The 17,994-nt window shown below is 42.2% G+C and overlaps 1 protein-coding gene across 4 annotated transcripts in view; it reads left to right on the forward strand.

Annotated features, from left to right (window-relative positions):
• The window catches only part of RABGAP1L (RAB GTPase activating protein 1 like), a 231,946-nt gene that overhangs the window by 138,749 nt on the left and 75,203 nt on the right, over nt 1-17,994 (forward strand). For all 4 annotated transcript variants that reach the window (XM_066624190.1, XM_066624188.1, XM_066624187.1 and 1 more), the window contains 3 exons: nt 6,839-6,913; nt 8,198-8,323; nt 9,779-9,922. In XM_066624190.1, coding sequence (XP_066480287.1) covers nt 6,839-6,913; nt 8,198-8,323; nt 9,779-9,922 — 345 coding nt within the window. The remainder of the gene's footprint in view (nt 1-6,838; nt 6,914-8,197; nt 8,324-9,778; nt 9,923-17,994) is intronic.

The following is a 17,994-nucleotide window of genomic DNA, read 5'->3' on the forward strand; positions in this document are numbered from 1 at the left end:
TGTGCTTTGCTAAATAATAGATGCCATCTTCTATACTGCTGTTGTCCAGGATATAATTTGTGGGGGCAAGGAGGGGAATGTTCACCTTCAGACATGTGTTTTGCTTCCATGCATAAGAAAGTAATACTGTTGCCTATTACTGTGCTTGTATGGAGACATTCTTTCAAATACCACTCCTTCTGCAGCAATTCATTCCTTACTTTCCTGTTCATTTGAAGGTAGATATGTAGTATCTTTGCCAAGTTAGGTTCATTTTAGGTTGGGGTGGTGGTGGTAACTGGTTGTTTTGTTGGCTTGGGAAGCGTTCACTGTCATTTTAGACCAAGTTTATCTTACTCTGCCTGTAAAGAAAATATATACAATAAATAGTTTTTCTTGGAAGAGATTACTTTGGAGATCCATATGGTTTTGATTACATATATCACATGATATTTATAAGTAATTATTCTCTGAGTCTCCCAGAGGACATTCCAGAACCTTCAGGTTAGCTCCTGCTGTGAAACGGTAGGCAGGGTCCTAACAACCTGTCTTGTTGTTTGCATGGGGGAACCTGCTCTTCCAGACTTGCTCTGTCTTGTGGCAGTTTATAAGGTGTTTGTTTTGAGGCTCATAAATAATATTTTTGCTTTTAATCTTCAGTTTTTTCATATTTATTTCTTCCGTTTTCCTCCTCTTTTCCTGCTATTGTCCAAGTAGGAACTGGACTGGGGAAAGGCCATTGGAAGATGGTAGAGCAGTAGTTCCCAAACTGTGGGTTCAGACCTGATTTTTAGTGGGTTGCCAAAGGTTGATGGAAAGATCAGATAACTGCCTCAAGCCCTGAGGCTATTCAGAAATCAGATACAGGTCCAGCCTATTTATACATGGATTTTTTATACATGGATTTAAGAACATAGGAACAGCCCCACTGGATCAGGCCATAGGTCCATCTGGTCGAGCTTCCTGTATCTCACAGCGGCCCACCAAATGCCCCAGGGAGCACATCAGATAACAAGAGACCCTTGCATCTGACATAGCCCATTTCTAAAATCAGGAGGTTGCTCATACACATCATGGCTTGTAACCCATAATGGACTTTTCCTCCAGAAACTTGTCCAATCCTCTTTTAAAGGCATCTAGGCCAGATGCCATCACCACATCCTGCAGCAACGAGTTCCACAGGCCAACCACACGCTGAGTAAAGAAATATTTTCTTTTGTCTGTCCTAACCTTCCCAACACTCAATTTTAGTGGATGTCCCCTGGTTCTGGTGTTATGTGAGCATATAAAGAGCATCTCTCTATCCACTCTATCCTTCCCATGCATAATTTTGTATGTCTCAATCATGTCCCCCCTTAGGCGTCTCTTTTCTAGTCGAAAGAGGCCCAAACGCCATAGCCTTTCCTCATAAGGAAGGTGCCCCAGCCCAGTAATCATCTTAGGGTGCAATCCTAACCCCTGACATAAGCACTGACATAAGGGCAATGAAGCTCTAAGTTAAGGGAACAAACATTCCCTTACTTGGTGGAGGCCTCCTTGAGTGAAACCCAACTGCAGGATGCAGCACATGTCCCATTGGTACCGCTATGCCAGTACTGGAAAGCACTGACATAAGAGGTTAGGATTGTGCCTTTAGTTGCTCTCTTTTGCACCTTTTCCAATTCCACTATATCCTTTTTGAGATGTGATGACCAGAATGGGACACAATACTCCAGGTGTGGCCTTACCATCTATTTGTACAACAGCATTATAATATTAGCTGTTTTGTTCTGAATACCTTTTCTAATGATCCCAAGCATAGAATTGGCTTTCTTCACTGCTGCCACACATTGGGTTGACACTTTCATTGACCTGTCCACCACCACTCCAAGATTTCTCTCCTGATCTGTCACAGACAGCTCAGAACCCATTAGCCTATATGTGAAGTTTTGATTTTGTAGTAGTGTAAATGTGCACAGGCACTGAGTTTCAGAGCTTTCTATGAAACATGACCACCCTTTTGGGCGAGAACACTCGCCCCCTCCTTGTTTTTCTCCTTTCTTTCCTTTCTCATCTAAGGAAAACCTTAGAAGCTTTCTGTGGCATGAGAAGTAGGAAGCCTTGAGGCACAGTGCAGGGAAAGACACAGAGATGAGTCATGAGTTATAGATAAGAGAGTAGCAAAGAATGCACTCTTCTGCCTGGGAAAGAGGAGTGGCCAAAAGGTAACTTAGACATTGCTTTTGTATTGTTAATGAGAGACAATAAAAAGTGAAGGGGCGGGCTTAGTAAAGGCTGTGGCCGCATTTCGCCCCTGGCACTCAACTGAGCATCTTAGCAGCCTGTCGTCTTTGCTTCAACTTGTGATTACTACAGATTTTTTGTCCCAATGTGCATAACTTTACACTTACTTACATTGAAACGCATCTGCCATTTTGCTGCCCATTCTGCCAGTTTGAAGAGATCCTTCTGGAGCTCCTCACAATTACTTCTGGTCTTCACCACTTGGAAAAGATTTGACTCAACACCTCAATGGCCCCTGCAAATGAGAAGGGATGTGCTGATCCCTGGAGAAGGGGAAAATGCACCCCTTTAAAATCAGTTTTAAAAAACCGAACAGTCCTTTAACAATAGCCTCCTTAATGAGAGAGAAGGCAGCTGGCTGACAATCAATCAATCCTTCTCTCTCCAGTGGCCCCTCCCTTCCCCTGAGCATGTGAAAGAAAGGTGATTGCTTTGCATTGGTGAAGGGAGGGGCTGACTGAAGCTTTCTGAGCTCTTGGAGCAGGACTGGTTGATGGGATTGTCTTCTTAATGACTCTTATCTTAGAGTCCAAAGGTCAGCAAGGCTGTTTTTAAATCACAAAGAAACTTTGTTTTTTAAATTGATTTGCTATAGTGCTTTTTTTGCCATCCATGAGTGAGTGCTTGGAAAGGAATCCATGCAAATAATTCGTCTCAACCTGTACTGCTAATTGCTGCTGCTGCTGCTAATTGATCTGCAAAGAGCTCAGATCCTGCAGTTTGTATGCTTGTGTAAATATAGGAAGATAAATGTTTAAGAGTCTTCTGGTTATTGTTACTTATAAACAAAGAAATAAAATATTTTTTCTTTCTAGATCTCCTTTTTTAAAAATCTGGTAAACTTAGGTGGATCCCAGTAGAGTGTCTGTAAAAATGTGGATCCCGGTGTTAAAAAGTTTGGGAACTACTGGGTAGAGGATCTTGGGGGAACCTTCCCCCTGCTCTTGATTTGGAGAACTTTTCCCTAAAGATGCTGTTGCCTGCAAGTGCTTGGTTTCCTACCTACCCACTGAGCTTCAGACAATGGAGAGGCTTTTGTGGCTGTGCACAGCTAGAGTGATGCAGTCAGACAAGAGAAAAACAGTAGCTAGCAGTCTTCTTTCTTCCTGCTTCCTATTTGGGACATTAGGAAAATAATCCTCCCCTATTTAGCGTGAGCTTTTCCATTGCAGGACTGATGAGCAATGGCAAAGCATGGTGGTCCTTGAATCTCTGGAGTTGCCCCTTCTCTCTCTCATTTGGTCGTGTCAGCATAAGGTGGCACTTCAGGTTGTGCCAGGCCCCTAAGTAGCTCAAAAAGCATGTAGAGTGTTTGTCAGTTCCTTGAGAGAATGATGAAGAGAAAGGTTGAGCTGACATAAAATATCTTTGCATTTGTAGTAAAATATGTGGCACTTGCCAAGTGCAGATGATGCGATTACTGAAGTTTATGATTGTCAGTGTCACTTATGCTGTGAAAATACCTTTTGTGACACATAGCCTACAAGTCTGAAGACAGGGAGAGTATTTTGAGAGCACCACTGCTGCCCACCATATACACATACTTTTATATATCCCACTGTAAGCTCTGATTACACTGACTTTATAGGCTTTTAGTAGATTTGAGAAAAAGCTGAATTCTGTCTCACCAAAGGGAGATAACACAAAATCCTCTGATGTGTGTGGTTGTCATGGTTACTTGTGGGGTAGCATCAAACAATTTTACACAAAGTAGTATGCATTTAATGATTACTTAAAATAAACTGTGCTATTAGACATAGGCCATAATGCAGAGTTGCTTGAGATGCAAGATAGTTGTGTTTTCTTTGAACAGCACAGCCCCATGCCACATTGAAACTCTTCTGAATTTCCAAAGCAATTTATACTAGGCTGTGATGATCTGATTGGTCATCACAGCATGGAGAGATGGGGAAAAGGCAAGACATGCATCTTGTGCGCCTAACTTGCCTGCACATCTTTGGGCTCTTTCTGGAGTGATTATGACAGAAATGACAAAACTTACACTTGCTGAAAGGCTAGCTGCTTCCACCAGGAAGGGAGAATCAAAGCAAAAGGGGTCTGGTTTTAGATTTCCTTCCTCCCATCTGGAGAGAACCCAATTGCAAGAATTCCCTCAACATGGAAGCTGTAATTTCCTGACTTGACTAAGCCCAGATCCTCTGCACTTATATGGATGCTTAGGAGTTTATACAGGTGGGTCCTCACTATCCACGAGGGATCAGTTCTTGAACCCCCCTCCCCTGTGGATACTAAAAACTAAAGATAATGAAATCCCTAGGGAAATCCCTTGGGAAACCAGAATTTTTTTTTTTTTTTGGCTCTATGGGCCATTCTGAAACCCACAGAAAACCCGAGCGGATGCACACAGCCTCTGTGGGCTTCAGAAAGTCCTCCAGAGGCTATTGGAGCATAGCTTCGGTTGCCTTAGAGGGTTCAGGTGGGGCCAAGACTGGTCTCCTGGACCCACATTGAGCCAGATTCGTGGATGTAAAATCCATAGATAAACAGGCTCCACCTGTACTGTTAGCAACAAGTGATCTGTAAGAGAGAAGGGGGCAACAGCTCTGTATTCTGGTCTGATGGCAATGGCATTTGAAAACAAAAATTTAGCTTATTAAAAGGAAAGTGAGGAGTAAAGCAAAAGTTGGCAAAGTACCATTAGTTTTTTAAAAAAAGTCCTTAAAATTAAGTTGAATCAGAATTTGGCATTAGAGGCAAATGAACTAAAATCCTAATGCATACTATCTAAACCTAATCACGGACTAGTATGTTTTCAGTTGCAGTTCCCTTGTTCAGATTGGAGGAGTATGGCAGCAGTGTACAGGATCTCTGCAAATGCAGGAACGCAACCTGTACTGTTTCAGTACAGCCATAGCCTTTTGCGGGGTTCCAAAGGACCAAGATCTTATCTTTCCTGTGGGCTATTCCAACAGTTGGAAACACATTCAGTCCCCAGAACTTTAGGTCAGGGGTCGGCAACCTTAAACATTCAAAGAGCCATTTGGACCTGTTTTCTGGAGAAAAGAAAACCTCGGGAGCCACAAAACCCTTTTGACATCTAAAATGAAGATAACACTGCATATATAGTTTTTTTTACCTTTATGCTATGTATAAAAAAACTATAGTGTGTTGCATTTTTGAAATGAATGAACTGCTACAGAGAAAACAATATGTAACATATTTTAATGTTACAAGATCACCATAATCTTAAATTTAGAGTTACATATAAAAAACGAAAGAGCTAAAATAAAAAACATTTAAATTAAATACTAATTTATTTTCCCAGGGCCTGCCCTAGCCAATTTGGTGCTATAGGCAAGACTTGGGCTGGTGCCCTCCCTAGCAGAAAATCCTGACCAACAGTAAATAGTCATCTTTGTGTCTTTTCCACAGTAATGTAAAAGAGGTACAATGAAATACAAAATCTAATGACTAGTATTTTTCAATACAATAAAGAGATATATAGTTATTACTCGCCCTTGTATGTCCCAATTTATAATGCATTCCCCTCTTGTATATGCAACTTTTATAACGCGCTCCCCTCTTACAGGTCCCATTTTTATAATGTAGCCCCTTCTTGTAGCTCCCTTGTAGGTGCTGGGGCACCTTCCTTATGAGGAAAGGCTACGGCATTTGGGCCTCTTCAGCCTAGAAAAGAGGCGCCTGAGCGGGGATATGATTGAGATTATGCAGGGGATGGACAGAGTGGATAGAGAGATGCTCTTTACACTCTCACATAACACCAAAACCAGGGGACATCCTCTGCCTGTCTCCTCAGAAGTCAGCCCCAGTAGAGTGAAGGGGGCTTCCTCCCAGGGAAGTGTGGACAGGCTCCTCTGCCTGTCTACTCAGAAGTCAGCCCCAGTAGAGTGAACGGGGCTTCCTCCCAGGGAAGTGTGGACAGGAATGCAGCTCACCTCGCTCCTTCCTGCCCATTGCCTCAGCAGCGCTGCGACTCCCGCGCTTCTCCGACCAGCCTCGCCTCTTCCGTTCAGCCCCCTACCTGCTGCAGGGCGAAGGAAGGAAGAGCGCAGGGAAGAGGTGCCCAGCTGCCCCCCCACCTGCTCGCAGTGGGGCGGGGAGAGCAGATCCAGGAGAGCGCAGCTGCGCCTGCCTGCCTGCCAAGGAAGGAGCTGCCGTGCGCGCGGGGGGGGGGGCGCTTTGCAGGGAAGGAGCTGCAGCTTTGCAGGGAGAAGCGGAGCCCCGCACTCACCAGCAGCCACCCACAGCACATCGCGCCGGAGTGAGGTGCCCTCGGGGCTGGGCTGGCTGGGCGGAGGCCAAGGGGAAGGGCGCCCCGCTTCCAGCCCCCACTGGGGAGCCGCATCAGAGGACTGAAAGAGCCGCATGCGGCTCTGAAAACACAGGTTGCCGACCCCAGCCTTAGGTGAATCATACTGATACTGTAGAATCAGAGGCTTCCTATTTGGGTGAAGGAGTTCTAATAATCACATATGCCTCTGGGGTAAGGGCTCCTGACAAAAGAGATGTCCAGAGACTCATCTGTGCAGTCACTTGAGTTGTGATCATGGAATTTAATTATTTGTTTGTAATCAAACTTGCCTTTCTATTCCAGGCATATTCGGTATATGATGAAGAAATTGGTTATTGTCAAGGTCATTCCTTTCTTGCTGCTGTTCTTCTGCTGCATGTGAGTACATTACAGAATTAGTATTCTTATGATCATTTAAAAGGTTTCAAATTAAGACAAATTAAACTTTTTATTTATCTTTTTCATGTCTTAATTATTTCTAGTATTGTTTCCCTTTCCTGATCTTTACTTGTTGCCACATGTGAGAGTAGGTATAATTTACTACTTCAAATAAATCAGGACTGGCGTGATAGTTATTTGAATTAGTTACCTCTATCACCCTCTTACTTTTTTAGTACAGAATCTGTTTCTATCATGAGAGCCTTTTAGGGAGTTCATTTCAAGGGAAGTGGATGTAAGTCAAACCCCTTTATGCCCAGAAAGCCATTATGTTGAGGAATCATTTGAACCGTCTGCATACGAGAAGTGGCCTGAGACCAGTTCTGTTTACTAAAACACTAACCAATCCCAAAGCTCCATATAACTTATGTCTCCCTCATCTCCATTAGGGAAAAGTTATCACAATCTGATGTTAATTGGCCTGATTAATTTTAGGTGATTTTAAACCATAGTGTTTCAAGATATCTAATACACAAGTAGAATTTTCATTTGACTTTTCACATACTTGTTGAAGGCATGGAAAAATGTATTTTATTACCTACATTTTAGCCAGGTTGAGTGCATGAACAAAAATACTAATTTAGTTTTGTTGTATAAAGATAGTTATTCTCACAAATCACGATTTAGTCACCAGTTGCAAGTCTTATTTGTGAATGATAGAAATAAAAACTGTTATTGAGTACTAAATTGGCTTGCAGGAATGTTTGGGGAGAATTCTACCTTTTCTTTTTCTTTTCTTTAGTGCATGTGCATTTTTGTACTGCTGCTTGGGAATTGTCATTCAGGGACTGGGCATGGAAGATTGCGTTTTGGCTGTGATCTCTCAGTAGTAGGGCGCAAGCAAAAGCAACGTGGCCAGCCACAATAGCCAACCTTTTCCCTAGTAGATCTTATGAGGTCAGGCAAGCAAACAGCAATCCAAAAATAAAATCCATTAAATACATAGAAGAATCTACCAAATTTAAAAACCAAGAGAACACAATCCTGAGCCATTGGAAAAATAGCATGATGAAAAGGGTGGCTTGCTCTAATGGTAGTAAAATTGTGTATAATTGAGTTAAAGAAAGAGAAGATCTGTCCAAGTCAAGTGAGGGATCTAAGGATGCAAATTATGGGTTTTTGACATCCCCATTGCCTATGGTTTTCTATGTGGAAGATGTTCTAGGTGTAAGACATTACAGATCTCAAGTGAGGGCCTCACTTCAATAATTGGTCTCCATTTAGATGCCTGAAGAACAAGCATTCTGTGTGCTGGTGAAGATCATGTATGACTATGGCCTGCGGGACCTCTATAAAAACAACTTAGAAAATCTTCGCAGCAAATTTTACCAACTGGAGAAACTAATTCAGGTAGGGTCAAGATTAGGGATTCATCTTTTACTTTGTAAAATGGTAGATTTTATGGGGGGGCAGCGATGATGAGGTAATAATAATAATAATAACTAGGTATTTATTTATATACCGCCTTTTTGGTCATCGGATTACTCCTCTGACTTTATTCAAGGGGGTTTGCATAGGCAAGCATTTCTAAATCCCTCAAGGGGATTTTTACAGTCATAGAGGTTCTCTCTTTCAAGAACCAACAACATTTCAGAATGAATCTTCCTGGTTTGGTCTCACTTCTGGCCTCCAGTTCTCCCACGCAGGCTGACAAGCAGCTCCATCTCTCACATGGAAGGCAGCCAAGACACTTCTTGCTCACACCAAGAGCAGATGGAATCACTCAGCTGAGCTTATCAGCTGCTTCAAGGTCTCACCGTTCTCAGCTGTTCAGGGAGCTGCTGGTGTCCTCGAACTGGCAACTTTCTGATGTTGTCTTCGGGCTAACGGAGGCTCTACCCTCTAGACCAGACCTCTTGCCTGAGTAGAGAAGAAACCTTTTCTACTGCATGTATACTACATGAGCTCATGTACCTACAAGAGCTGTAGAATTCTCAGTTGCCTCATTTCCCATATCACCAGTGTTATCTGTAAGGCGTCTGCTCCAGTGTGTGGACCTCTTCTGTAACTGTGTGGTGCTGCATCTGTTGCGGTATGCCACCTCTGGACATTTGGCAATGACATTATCACGTCATCACAAAACATCCACATTAACGCATGGAGCTCAGCACCTTAAGAGGGAATAGTGTATGTTACATCCTTGTTTCGCATATAATTCGCAGTGATAATTGTGCATTTGTTCCACACACATGATGTATGAAGTAGCCATCAGTTAATGAATGACAGTATAGTTGTGTTTGTTTCCTTAGGAGATGCTATGTCCACATTAGTTTATGCCAAAGATAGTTTCTATACATCTCAATTGTATAGAAACTATACTGCATTTGGAAATAGAGCAGTAGTTCCCAAACTGTTGGGTCAGGACCCACTGATGGGATACGACCTGATTTAGGTGGATTGCAGACCAGAGTCTCCAATGCAAACAGAGATGATGGAAAGATCAGATAACTAATTATCTCAAGCTCTGAGGCTATTCAAAAATAGCTGCTAATTGCCCTGCAAAGAGCTCAGCTCCTGCAATTTTCCAGTCTGTGTAAATATAGGGAGATATGGTAAGTGGTTGAGCATGTTTTTCTGCTTATTATTACTTGTAAACAAAAATTATTTCTTTCTAGATTTTTTAAAAGTCTTCTCGTAAACCTCGATAGTTCCCAATAGAGTGTCATTTTAAAAAGTGGGTCCCACTGCTAAAAAGTCTGGGAACACTGAAATAAAGTATTGTTTTGTAAGACACCTGGGTGTGTGTGTGTAAACATCAAAGAACAGAAGTTGTACTACAGCTTTCTCTTTTATCTCATTCTCCAGGAGCAGCTGCCTGATTTGTACAGCCATTTTTTGGAACAGAACCTGGAAGCTCATATGTATGCATCCCAGTGGTTTCTCACCCTCTTTACTGCCAAATTCCCACTCTGCATGGTCTTCCACATAATTGATTTACTCCTCTGTGAGGTAAAATAAAACCACCTTCAATCAGAATAGTCTATCTTTACATGAAATGAATTGCCACTTTCCTTGGGTTTGTCTTTGTTATGGGGCCACAGGGAAAACTGTTTCCTGTATTTTATGGAAATTGAATTTTGTGGATTAAAAACACTGGGAAGTATGTTTGTGTACAAACACTTCCTAAATCACTGTTATAGATATGGGAACGAGTTGTGAGACTTAATAGCATTTCTATGCTATAATGCTTGTTTTAATGTTTGAGGCTGTTCCTGGATGTTAAAGGATAAAGGAGTTAATAGTGTGATTTGCCAGTATGATCTGGTGAATCTTGTATTACACAGATATCTACTTAACCAGGGTAATCTTGAGCAAATATTTATCTCTCAGTCTAACCATTGAGTTGTAAGGCTAATATGGGCTAGCCCCATGTACTAAGTTCCTATGAAGAGAGCAGGAGACCGTATGTTAAAATAACAATCTCCCAAATGTCTGATTTATTTAAAAGATTTCTCTCCCACCCATCTATCCCTAAAGCACCACTACAAAACAACCGAACCATCAAATTAAAGCAAAATAAACAATCCAGAAGGTAATCAACAAATATTAAACAAACCAAGGAACAGTACAAAGCATCAGAACACCAAGTGAAATCAGTAGGCCATGACTGGGCCAGCTGGGCACCCCTAGGGAGGGAGCTCCATCATCTTGTTGCCACCACCAGGGGTACTGTGTTGTTACATGCTCAAGTTCTACGTTCTTTTATCTCAAGCCATGCAGGAGACACACATCTATTCACATGTACTTGGTGCTGAGCATCTGCCTGGAGAGCATCTACTTGATCAGTAACTTGGCTATTTGCAGGATGATGGCAAGAAGTCACAATTCCACAGGCCAAGAAGGCCATACATTTGAGCCAAGTAGTCAACCCCCCGTCCTTAAGGATCTAACCCAAGTACTCCAAATTCAAATTATTATTATTATTATTATTATTATTATTATTATTATTATTATTATTAACAGTATTTATATATCGCTTTTCAACTAAAGTTCACAAAGCGGTTTACAGAGAAAAATCAAATAACTAAATGGCTCCCTGTCCCAAAAGGGCTCACAATCTAAAAAGATGCAAATGAATACCAGCAGACAGCCACTAGAACAGACACTGCTGGGGTGAGGTGGGCCAGTTACTCTCCCCTTGCTAAAAAAAGGAGCACCCACTTGAAACAGAGTCTTATGTACTTCTTAAATTCTAGTAAGCTTTCACAGTCCTAAAACTCCAGTGGCGCCTACTGATTCCAAATCCTGCTGGACCCACAAGGCAGCATGCACAGAAGAATAAAAAGTACACAAAAAAATTCACAAGCACAATAAAAATAATTAGTCAAAAGACCTGGGAAGTTACAGATCCATCAGTCTGACTTCAATACCGGGAATTATATTAGAACAAATTATAAAACACAGTCTGCACGCATTTAGGCAATAACTTAGTGATTAATAGAACCCAGCATGGATTTGTCAAGAATAAATCTTGTCAGACAAATCTCTTCTCCTTTTTTGATCGGGTTACTAGCTTACTGGACAGTGGGAACGCTGTGGATGTAATTTATCTTGACTTCAGTAAAGCATTTGACAAGGTTCCACTTAACATCCTAATCAGCAAGTTGGTAAAATATGGGCTAGATCAGTGTTTCTCAAACTGTGGGTGGGGACCCACTAGGTAGGTTGTGAGCCAATTTCAGGTGGGTTCCCATTCATTTCAATATTTTATTTTTAGTATATTAGACTTAATGCTACCATGGTATGTGACTGCATTTGGGGAAATGTTACAGACCTGTACTTTTAACAAGCTACTGTGTATATTCTTTTGATAGTAAATGGGACTCACTGCTAGGTAAGTGTGGGTAGGATTGCAGCCTAGGATTGTTAAAAATTTTCTTGCTTGATGAAGAAGCACTTCCAGTCATGACATCACTTCCAGTGGGTCCTGACAGTTTCTCATTCTAAAAATTGGGTCCTGGTGCTACATGTGTGAGAACCACTGGGGTAGATGATACAGTCGTTAGGTGGATTCGCAACTGATTGACAGCCGTATACAAAGGGTGTCTGTCAAAGGCTTCATATCAACATGGAAGACAGTTTTGAGTGGGGTGCCCCAGGGCTCTGTATTGGGCCTGGTTCTCTTTAACGTTTTTATCAATGACTTAGATGAATGGATACAATGGGGACTCATCAAATTTGCTGATGACACCAAGCTGAGAGGAGTAGCAAATACAGTAGAAGATTGCAGAAGCCTTCAGGAAGACCTAGACAAAATGGAGTACTGAACTGAAATGAATAAGATGAAGTTCAACAGGGACAAATGCAAGGTTCTGCACTTAGGCGAAAATAACCAAAGACGCAGGTATAGAATTGGACACAGTACTCCTGGTGAGGTCTTACCAATGCAGAGTAAAGCGGAACCACGGCTTCTCGCAGCTTGGAAGCTACGGTTCTACTAATGCAGGCTAACATTGCATTTGTCTCCCTTGCAGCCATATCACACTGCTGACTCATGTTCATCCTGTGATCCACTGCAACTCCAAGATCCCTCTCACATGTTGTGCTGCCAAGCCAAGTACTTCCCATTCTGGGCACCTCACTTTAAGAAAGATGTAGCCAAACTGGAGTGGGTTCAGAGGAGAGCGACAAAGATGATCAGAGGGTTCGAGAACAAGCCCTATGAGGAAATGTTGGGGGAACTTGGTGTGTTCAGCCTGGAGAAGGCTGAGAGAGGATATGATAGTGCTCTTCAAATACCTGAAGGGCTGTCATATGAAAGAAGGGACAATTTTTTTCTCAGCTGCCTCTGAAAGTAGAACTAGATCGTGGGTACAAACTGCAAGAGAATGGTTTCTGATTAGACATCAGGAAAAAAATTGCTGAATCTATAAAACTTTGCTGCTGCTGCTGTTAAAGCATAAAATTAAAAGCAAAAATGTAATAATTCCTAGCATGAATTAGGAGGGCAATGAATATTGAATGTCTGAAAAAAAAAACAGTGCTAACTTCAGTAAACATAGAGAAAGTTGCCAGAGAAGAGACTAGATGAGCCTTGCAGGGTAGAGAGTTCCACAGTTGAAGTGCTGCAGCTCAGAATGCCTCGTCCCATTTTAATATCAGTAGCATTTCTGAAGATATTGCAACATGGAGCAATACCAAAGACCTTAATGAGTAGACAGGAGCCCTTTAAATACTTTAGTCCCAAACCGTTAGGGCTTTAAATGTAGTAACCAGCACTTTGAAATGGGTTTGCAAACTGATCCAAAATCAATGTAGAGCAAATAACATCAGAGTAACATGCTTCTAAAAAGAGTTTTCCATGAGCACTCTGGCTTCAGCACTCTGTACCAGCTGCAGTTTTCTGAACATTTTTCAAAGGCAACCCCTTATAGAATGCATATGACCTAATCTGCATATTGTGCAGCGTGCAGTGCTAAGCTGAGGTCACAGAATTCTGGAATTTTTCCACTTCAGACTTACTGTATCCCTATCTGGATAATATCTTGATCCACCCTGGGTCCAGGGAACAGAGGCAGTGGGATGTCCAGCAGACAGTTGAGTGTCTTCAAATCCATGGCTTTGTGATCAACTGGGAGAAGAGCTCACTATCACCTCTTCAGATTGTGGAGCACCTTGAGGTGAAACTGGTTACATGCCTTTTCTGGATGTCATTGTCAAAGAGCTCACAATTGTAGGAAAAATTGTGTATTATGCAACATTTGCAAGAGGGATTCACATTAAAGTGTTGAGTATCTGTTAGTAGTACTGTGTAAGTGTGCTTGAAGAAGCTCTTTGGGAGGCAGACAATAATACTGAAGTGATCTATGTAAGCTCTTCATATTTTCTCACATCTATACTTGGGTGGTTAGAAGCATAGGCTTGAATTTATAACTATGACATGATTGGAATCCAACATATGAAAAAGCCTGCCATGTTCGTGTGTTCTCCAACTATGCTGTGTGAGACATTTCAGATTTCCTCTTGTCCTAAAGGTATGAGATCCAATAGGAATAATTTAAGCAGATAAATTGTATACAATTTCCTGCTGGAATAGCATGACAATGTCTAGTGTCAAATTTATGCTTATCTAAGGTCGCAATCCTAACTGGCAGTTATGCCGGTATAGGTGGCCCTGGAGGGTTGCAAACGTGCCATAAAGCATGTTTGCGCCTCCTTAGGCGGGAGCTGCGTTGGTGCATTCACATGCGTCGACGCGCGGACAGAGGCAGAAGCCTCTGCTCCCACGCCACCGCTTGTGGATACTAAGCGGCAAAGGTAGGTGTGGGGGGCATGGGGAGGAGGCGTTACTGGGCGGGGGGAGACAGGGGAGGCCGGCCCAGTGGCGAGTGTGCGGGGAGCCAGGGGTGGGGCTGGGACCTGGCGGTTATGCTGGATCCCAACCCCTGTCCCCGGGGTACAGTCTCAGATGTCAGTCCCCTGAGAAGGAACGTCTCAGATGTCAGTTGGAGGTGGGGGCTAATTCATAAGGAAGATGGTCTCTTAGGTCCCCAGCCATTTAGAACTTTAAAGATCAAAACCAATACCATGATTTGAATCCAGAAGTATACTGGTAATCAGTGCAGATGGTATAAAATGGGAGTCTCATTTGCCCGTGCATAGGCTGCAGCCTCATGTTGTAGGTCTCATGCCTGCACTGTACATTTCCCTTATCCTTTATCAAGTTTTCCCATTTTGAAATAGTACTTGTCAAAGTGATAAGGTTTCCTGTTTGGAAGTTAAGTGCCTGGCTGAATGTTCCCTGACTGAGTTTTGACTTTGATTAAAAAGTTTATTAAAGATAGCCCTACAAAGCAATTCCCCAGGGGAATTGCTACAAGATTCCTACAAAGATTCCCCAGGGGAATCTGATGTCCTGAGAAACAGTGTATTAATATTAAAGGTTTTGCTATTGGATATTAGTGCTCTGTTACCCATATCTGAGTCAGAATTAAGGTCACATGTTTCAACTGAGGCTGTTTTATGTGGCATCACTCTGAGGGCACAATCCAGAAATGCCCTTGGGGTGTTTCTGGACTGACCTAGAGGTGGCACAAAAGTGCCATCAAGCACTTTTGTGCATCCAGAAGAGGAAGAAGGCTGGTGCATGTCTGTGCACCGCTTCCAGAGGCCACTGGCCCCACAGAGCTGGCACACTGGTAAGTTCATGCCAGCTGAGTCAGGGACCCAGAACTCAGTGGGGGGTGCAGCCAGGATCCAGTCCAAGGGCCAGATCCCAACCCCACTCCCAGTCAATTCAGTGCTGGGCTGCTCGGATCTGAGCCACCTCTTTAGGTGGACGCAGATCCGAGTAGACCCATTGGGGATGCTGATGCATTACCCAGGGTAAGAAGAATGATTTCCCCTTGCTGAGTGTTGCACTGGATACGGGGCAGGCCACCTTTCCTGCCTGTTCCAGCATGAGTAGGATTGGGCTGTGAGTTTCATAGATATTCCATACACTTGCAAGACCAACAGTGCTGTGGGGTCACCTCCCTGAATTCTTTCTGTGTTTTGGTGTGGAACTTTTCCTTGTAACTCTGAACCTTGAAGATGCTCTTAGAGCAGTGGGATATTGCTAGAATCTTTCAAGTCTCAGCTTGAGTTCTAGGGAGCCTCTACTCTTCTCTCAACTATAAAAAAGGGTGAAGGCTTTAGGCACATTAAAAATGCACTCACCCGTGACAAGCTGTCAAGCAAATTGTGGATACATTAAAATACATCTTGAATTTTAATTGAATACTTTAAAAATGGCCTCAATAGGAAAACACATGACATAGGTTGATAAGTTGTTAAGAGAATCAAAACAGATCTTCAAGATCTCCTCAAGGTATCTGGTCTAATACGGAACTTAGTTTGAATCCTTCTAGAACTTTAACATCTAGGCTTCTGGTGCAAGTCCTATCCAACTCCAAGGTATGCTCAGATGGGCAGGGCCTCACTTCCCTCTTTGTTCTTTTTTGACTGCCATAGCAGTAGCATAGTGAAGCACTTCCTCTTGTTTTTTTCCCCCAAGTGAAGTGGGCCACTTTGACTTCTTTTTCTTTTCTTCTTTTTTTGTAGTCTTTCTCCTTTTTTCCTTCTTTCTTTGCATTTTAGTTTGTATTGCTCAAATCTCTGTCATAAGCTTAGAGCTCCAAAGGCTCATAGTTTCTTAAAAAGCATGAAGTCAGTGTGCTGAAGCCACAGAAGGCCACAAGCACCTCTTGCTGTGCTTTGGAAAAGAGCAAAAGGGAATCTTGTATCCACTGTCAGAAGTTTACCAAGCTGGCTTATCATAATCACTTTTCCAGTCTTTCCATGCTCTTGTGGAGAAAAAGCACTTGCTATTTGGGAGTCCCTGGCTCACAATTTGAGTGCAAGCCCAACTCTGACTGTTCCAGTCCAACTCCATCCATGGTAATTCTCAGGGACAATAGCATTACCTGCAGTTCTGAGTCAGTTGACCAAAGGTTCCCCGTCAGATTCAACTCTGCCCCAAGATTTGGTGTCACTGCTATTGACTACAGAGCAACTGAGCTCATCACTAAAGAAGACCAAATTTTTTGTTAGCTACTAAACATAAGGGTAAGATATTCAAAGACCTTACAAGGAAACAAATTCAAAAACCCAAAGTCTCCAAAAATTACGTAAAGATTGTGCTATACATGAGTCAGCACTATAGCAGTAGGCAGTGGTTTCTCTCCAGTCTTCCAGTAATTGCAGCATGCGCTTTCATCAGGCTCTCCCTTTGCTCCCCAAAGTCACAATGGATCAGGTCTGCTTGGCCATTCAGTCCAACCTTATCTATCTGTACTGGAGATCAGAGTATCTCTCCTGCAATAAGTCACTGAAGGTGACGTCTCTTGCCTACTTTCTAGGAGCAGTTGTTGCTCAAGACTCTCCTTGCCATTCTTTTTGGTGTCTCATACTTCATAGTCCCCTCACCTTCCTGCTTGTGAACATCCAGGCTGGAAATTTCACTGATGATTCATTTGTTCATCACCTCCAGTCTGGTATGGGCACTCTCCATTGTGCTATCTTCTGCCTTGATCTCTGCCTTGAACTTGAGTTTGTGGACACCACTCTCCCTATCTTTCTCACTTTTCTGCTGAAACAGATTGAGGCATTTTCTAAAATCCAACTGGAATCCTTTTTACTAAAACAATTGTAACTGTGATCCTAAGCAGACCCTGAGCCAAGCTACATGTTCAACAGTACTGTGTGGTGGAGTCCTTCCTAGGTTGTCAGCTCATTCTGAAACCTCTTTTCATGTAGAAAACTTTGTACATCAGGAAGTAACTGCATAACCTTAGTCCTTTTTGTGTGCTAGTTTTCTTCATTGAATTTCAAGGAGTTGATTTTTCCTGTTCTCTGATCATTATTTGTAACAGTTTCATTTAATGTTTGCTTTACAGAATTTAACAATTGCTATTCATTGTGGCCAAGTTTTAGTGATAATTTGTTGTATTTATTCTTGTATTCTTACACTTTATTTCATTTAAATCAGTTATAATTTTCCTTAAAGCAACCCTTTTCATGAGACCATTATTCCCATCTGTAATAAAGTTGAAATTCTTCTAATTGCTTTTGTTCCCAATCATGCTTCCTTCCCTTCTCTTTTTCTCTCTTCTCCCTGTATTGTCTTTCCAGCCGTTGATTTTAGATGGTGACCAATTTGAGAGCAGGAACTTCACTCATTTTCTTTGCTTAAGAAACTCTGTAAACTAATTTGCACATTGATGATGTAGTACAAATGAATACTTTTTGAAATTTAAGAACTTTGTGCAACCATTCTCAACAGTTTCACATTTATTCATTTTAGTTATAAATACTTGTGGAGAGAATCATGAAATGAACTTAGTTCAGATGTAGTACCAAACCATATTTTGCAAATTCAAAATGCCCCCTCAGACTCAAATGCTTCATCACTTTCTGATCTTCACTAACTATAGTTTGTTGTGATATCCAATGGGTAAACTGTGTCTAGCATCTTGCCTCCAGAGCATGATTTGAAACCATTATATGAAGAAGTTGGGTTTTCAACTCTGGTTTTGAGGTTA

Source organism: Tiliqua scincoides, chromosome 4, assembly GCF_035046505.1.
Source record: "Tiliqua scincoides isolate rTilSci1 chromosome 4, rTilSci1.hap2, whole genome shotgun sequence".
NCBI classification, from domain to species: Eukaryota; Metazoa; Chordata; class Lepidosauria; order Squamata; family Scincidae; genus Tiliqua; species Tiliqua scincoides.